At 42.5% G+C, this 6,000-nt stretch overlaps 1 protein-coding gene across 8 annotated transcripts in view; it reads right to left on the bottom strand.

Annotated features, from left to right (window-relative positions):
* Window positions 1-6,000, bottom strand: part of Ptp36E (protein tyrosine phosphatase 36E) — a 99,597-nt gene that overhangs the window by 13,701 nt on the left and 79,896 nt on the right. For 7 of the 8 annotated variants that reach the window (XM_086981770.1, XM_086981769.1, XM_086981771.1 and 4 more), the window contains 4 exons: window positions 4,148-4,340; window positions 3,319-3,449; window positions 2,786-2,941; window positions 7-2,653 (listed from right to left, as the gene is read on the bottom strand). In XM_086981770.1, the coding sequence (XP_086837896.1) occupies window positions 2,333-2,653; window positions 2,786-2,941; window positions 3,319-3,449; window positions 4,148-4,340 (801 nt within the window). In that variant the 3' untranslated portion in view covers window positions 7-2,332. Of the gene's footprint in view, window positions 1-6; window positions 2,654-2,785; window positions 2,942-3,318; window positions 3,450-4,147; window positions 4,341-6,000 lie in introns of those variants that run through there. The other variant, XR_015322363.1, reaches the window with a different exon arrangement.

The raw sequence follows: 6,000 nt of genomic DNA, 5'->3' as shown, positions 1-6,000 counted from the left end.
TATTATATAACATAAAAATAAATAAAAATATGGCTCCTTCGTCTGAGGGCAGCGCTGTAAGCCCAGCTGCTGCAATGTCTCTATCAAGAAAAATCTATTGGGTTTTTTGTTGTTACGGTAGCGGCCCCAATTAGATATTCCACGGACAACCACTGCGTTTGTGTGATTTGATCTAGACAACGAGCAGAATTAGCCGAGAGACTTAGCGACCCGTTACAATACATCACGTCGGTTGTTTGCAAAGCTACGAAAATAGCATCGTTCTTTTTGTAACCAGATGAAGTTGTGAAGGCACACTGTGGTACCTCCTGGATTATTATTACAGTTCCATTTAGGATGGGACGTATTGTATTGTCCTTCAGCATTTCGAGTGAGGAAGTTGAAATGCGCAGAATACTTTCTAGTTGAAAACCTGAGGGCAGTACGTAGTTTTCGTTCACCTCTTCCTTTCAAGGTTCTTCTCCGTACCTTTAGATTAACGATAGGTACTACCCAGAGTATTCTGCGCGATATCGTTTCCTGAACGGTGCTTCACTTGTTTTCGCCCTGCCGTAACTTGCGGACTCAAGCTATGATAGGCTTTAGAGTCCTCTGTAGAGTTGGGACTCATAAGCTCTGTACTGAAGCCATGTAGGCGCATTCTACTAGATCGGTCGTAAGGCCACCAACTGCGATCGATAGCGATGCTTGATTACAAATAAGCTCAATCGGGATCGACATTAAGTGCTTGTAGAGTGTCGCATAGCTTCGGAACTACTTTGATTAGAAGCTATAAGACCTGAACAACTGGATGAGTGAAAGTTCTACCATCTGAAACTATTGAATGTGTCTTTGGACGGACAGCTACCGTTGTTAGAAAGTCAATTGCCCTTGAAGATCAGTATGATACGGATGAGAAAGTTTCGTAAACTCACTTCTGCTGCCTGAGCTACTCCAGTGGATGACATAATTCGCTGATATTGCCCTTGAGCAACACGCTAAACCTTGATGGTGTCTCCAGCCTGCTGGCTTTGGGTTGAAAAATCTAACGCCATTTTCAGAACATTTCGCCACCACACTCACCAGGGGATCCCTGCGGAGCAATCTCATCTCTTCGATGTTCCCCTTAAAAATGCCAAGTAGGTTCTAACCGAAGGCGGTAAGCTCATTCCCTATAATTTTGTCCTCTAATAAGTACGTAGGTGCCAAAAATTTCTATTTCATTACCGTTTTCTTCATGTTTAAAGACCATTGCTTGGATCTTTCTGTTGTCCACTGGTTGTGTTGTTCCTCGTTTTTTATTATATCTTCTCTCGAGTGCAGTGGTTTTAGGCTCTAAAAGCAGTCCGAAAGATGCTCATTTTGCTTGCCTTGGTAGCCTGTTACTCGACTTGGCTTTCATCGTTGTCTCTTTTAGAGGCTCTTTCCTTCTGTGCTTGTTTGGAAATCGGGGGTTTGTGGCCTACAGTTTTCCAATATTTCATACGTTGTTCAGCAAGTGGCCTGTTGTGGACGAGTCCGCCAAAATGCGTTCATTCTATGTGTTAATGCCAAGAACGGCATAGGTGATAATGATTGCTCGCCACACAATGCACAGCTGATAGTTGAGCCGAATCGACTGACTGATCCTCACTGGATATGGATGCTGTGTGCAACGAAGCACTTGTAGCATCGCCTGTAGTATATGCGTCATCGGTTTCAATTAGTTCGTCAAAGACAGATGGTCTGTCGCATCTTCTAACTCAGGCATGACCTATGGTACTTTTTAAGCTTTCAACGGTGGAATACTTCATGGAAAGCACCGCACACAGTTCACAGCTGTGTGGCCTTACACCGAACAAATGGTGTAACTTTGGAAGTACGATGTACACTGGATCAAAACACTTGAAACACGAATCGTCACTATGCCGCCTCTGTTTGCGCCCTGCCAACAATTTGCAGCAAATCTCATCCCACCTCTTGTAATAGCGGCAGTTCAAATCCCCGCATTCAAGCGTAGGAAATTTTCACTTCACACACATACACACACGCACACATAGGCAGACGCACATAACCCTAAGCGTACGAAAGGACCCTATTGGTCCGCTCCGCACCACGGGTTTCTTGCTACATATAACACGAATATAGTGGATCCTTGTACGTGTGCTGCCAGTATGCTGCAGCACTGCGAACGACATGAGAAGCTAAAGAAGCAAGCAGGTAGACATTTTAATGTGGTCCCAATGATGACGGAATCAGTGATTCACTGAATACATATGATCGATCTTGATTCTGTACCCTCGTAGTGATCAGGTCCGTGTAGTCACCTGACCGGCCTTTTTGACTTAGGATACGGCAGTCTTACCCGAACCGATTATTCGAGATACAAACCGCTCTGGGCAAGGTGAAGCTTTTCAAAATGAATACGAAACAACGAGATGGTCCTAACGTCACCTTGAATCGTGAAGCACGTTGGCTCCTGTGCTTGCCTCACCATTCGTTCGTTTCTATCTCCTTGTTGTCCTGCCCCTGATCCGTACTTTGTCTGCGAGATTATTGCCTTTCGTAGTCGCTCTCGCAGTAGTAGTAGCGGAAGTGGTACTTTTCTTGTTTTCATCTGCTGGTGATAAAGGAGCCGGGAAAAGGACCTTCTGGTGACAGCAGCTACAGGAACGAGTCGACGCACAACGTACGCCTGTAACCCGCGATCGAATGGTCACGTAACATTTCAACGGAGTAGCGGGCGAGAATAGCATGCGGGTAATATAAAAGAACTGGCAGAGGAAAAAAACGCCAAGATTCTTCAGGAAAACTAAATCTTGGGAACCTGAAGGGTGAATTGTCTCGTGCCGCTTGATTGCTGTTCTCCTGACTCGTCCTTATTTTCCGAGCCAGAAGCGATGACCGCCGGTCGTACGCTATCCTTGTTCAGGTAGTGTACAACATAATGCTGTACCAAATCGTAGCAGTACTTGTATTCGGTCTGAAAGAAAAAGGTCAAAGCCAAACAACAAAGGCAGGAAACACCAACAAAAATAGTCGAGTCAGGCACTCCTCCTTTGTAAAGTGCATACAGTTGCTATTCTGCGACAGGGTATAATACGGTGTGATTCAGGGTGTCCGCTTATGGCTAGCTAATGTGTAGCTTGTTTCGTCTTTATCTGGAGGGTCGGTCTTTGCAGGGGTATAAAAAATACCGGTGCGTGTATGCTGAACGGTAAAGTTACCTCAACCACAAGCAAGAATTCAGTCGCAGCCTAAGGGTAGCATCAATGCATGATGGAACCATTGCAACAGAGCATACGAGCGGGAAAACCTCAATCAAGAATAATTCGTTTTGAAGTCGTTTAAATTGCTCACCATGTTTTCCACCAGCTGCACCCGATGTCTACGCACAGTGCGGACTGCCTGGAAAACATCAATCTCTCCATGTTCGATTACCTGCTCGATGGCCACGTTCGCCGCACAATAGACTCCAGCTCGGCTTTTGCCTGAAACGCAATAGCCAGGGACAAATTTCATGCAGACAACTTATCCTCTATCTCTTTCAAATGCTCACTTGATATTATTGTTTCATTATTGTCGCTATTTAGGATCTGAGACATTGTAAACATATTGCCGACTAAATACCGTTATCGCTCACTCGGATCTCAGATGTCTTTATTTGTGAATACTATATTCGCAAAAAATTACAATTTTTGGCTGTTTGAAATAAAGCAGTTCGCCTAAAAATAATACGTTTGATAAAATAAATTCAATCAAGATTTCTTCTATTAGAATTCTTGGATTTCTAGACGAACGAAATTTCTGTTTAGTTGAAAACGTACCAAATAACAGATTGTCTAAGGTTTGAAGAACATAGAATATATTCTTGAAACTTTAGGTACTTTAGAAACTGATATGGGCATCTAGTTCATAGTACATTGCCTTTAAACTACATTCACATCTTTGTGTAGTCTGTCTAGATCTTTCCTAATGGCTAGGTTGCTTTTGTTTTTCTAGGGCAAGACACTGTATCGGAGCTATCGCTGAATGGCTACGTACTACAAATATTACTATGCTTTGGTCATCAAGTGAGATAAAAGATTAGGCTAATTCATAGTGTTGACTGTACGCAAGTATTTCTCTCCATTTATTGAATATGCGTTTGTGTCAATGTATAGCCAAGCCGGCTTGTCCCGTAGCTAACCGTTGTGGGAAATAACGAGCACCGGTCCATACGTGGTACGTTGCCTCCATCGTTCGACCATGTTCATCATCTCGACGAGCGTATTGGTCGACGTGGGCACCCGGTGTCCTTCTGGCCAGCATGTGATCTGGAAGAACTGGGTGGTCTTCGGTTCTGCTTTTACCCCTGCCATCAATTCGGTAAGGGAGACCACCTATATGGTCGAAAATAAGCAACAATAGAAGATTAACAATGATAAGCACCGGTTCTCTTGTCTACGTGTGCTTTGCCTTGTTGCTACCATTTGCTTCCTATAGGCGAACGGTATACTAACGTATTGCGATGTCGAATACTATGTATTGTTTTTCGGATTGTTTATATCTGCCAAGAGAACAATTACCAAACCTAAATTTTGCTAAGTAGTCTAAACAACAGTTCGTATTTCAGAAGTTTAGGACAACATAATTTGTATTAGGAAGTATCAGCTGAACAGTACTTTCAACGAACTTATTAGTAACTTTACTTATTGCTGAAATCTGTAAATAGGACGAGACGGTAGGTGCTAATCGCTATGGCGGTTATTGCATGATTATGTTAATTCTAGTTCAATATGGCTGCAATTTGCGAATTGTTTCACTCTGTCGATACTGCATCTAGTCTAGTTTATTTAGTCTTCGCTTGAGTATGCCTGTAGTAATTGTTTCGTAGGTCTGAACGGCGCTCGTGGGCCGTTCGTCATTTGAAATGACTATAAGTAGCAACAAGCCGATTGACACTTCCTTACAGACTAAAATTCTCTTTTTTTGAAAGGTGGCGCCGAAAAGGTCGTTCAAAGCACCATATTTATTACTGCTCACGACGAAGTATTTATCATAAAATATCATTAAGAAGGCGCGGTCGACAACACTCATATGTACAAACATTCAAAATGTATCGACGAAGGCATGCATTTGAAAAATAAGCTCCAAAGGAAAAATCACTTTGAGCTTCAGAAATCTAAATCCCATGTAAAATCGTCTATTCAGCCTTGTGGAAACAGTATTCAATTTTTTAGGGGCCGCATGAGAGCTGGCAGTAATGGAGAGCATTGATTTCGGACAAACAATGAAGAGCTTAATCTTGACTAGGGTTTGTCAAGTCAGTAAAGATTACGTAATAGCTTATTTTGATTCCAGTTTCAAAAAAGGCGCACTGCGGGCCGCGAGGACAAGGTTGTTGTTTGGTTCTAGAAACAACTAGTTTTCGTCTGCTACCAGGGGTAGTGAATGCCTGTCACGATGTTGATCAGAAGTAAATATCCAACAATTCTTAACCTAAAATCCAATAGGTATTACAAGTAACACATCAAAAGAAGCCCTACGGATTTGCTTATCTTTTTTTTCCTTTAGGTAAGGTTCAAGTGAAAGATCGTCCGCGAATTTGCTAGTGTATCTACTGAATGTCCAGTCTACATGTGGAAAGTACATGATATCGATTTCTTCATTAGAAGAAGAGAATTGCATTTCCCTTTAATTGCTCAGCTCTTCCCCTCTAGTGAGTTTCAAAATAGATGCATGTTACCGCACACGGACTGAGTTAAACGTATGATAACTAGCAGTAGCTTGCAGTTAGTTTATTCTCAGTTAGACGTTATGTCTAGAGTAGTATTAGTTAGTGTTCCCATAAAAATAGACGCGACCTTCATAAAACCTCGGGCTTCGGGATATTGGCAACGAACAGCCGATTTGGCTGTTTACTAATAGGTACTAATAGTGGGTTTACTAATAGGACCGATTCTATAGAAAAACGTTAATGCCCTAGGATTAAACTCTATCAATCGGCTTTGGATTCGTGCTTTTGCGTGCGTTAGACGGGGGGGCTAAGTACAGTTATTT

This window comes from Varroa destructor, unplaced genomic scaffold (genome assembly GCF_002443255.2).
Source record: "Varroa destructor unplaced genomic scaffold, Vdes_3.0 BEIS01000002.1, whole genome shotgun sequence".
NCBI lineage: Eukaryota > Metazoa > Arthropoda > Arachnida > Mesostigmata > Varroidae > Varroa > Varroa destructor.
Note: the sequence above shows the minus strand (reverse complement) of the source record. Positions and strands in the feature narration are given on the sequence as shown.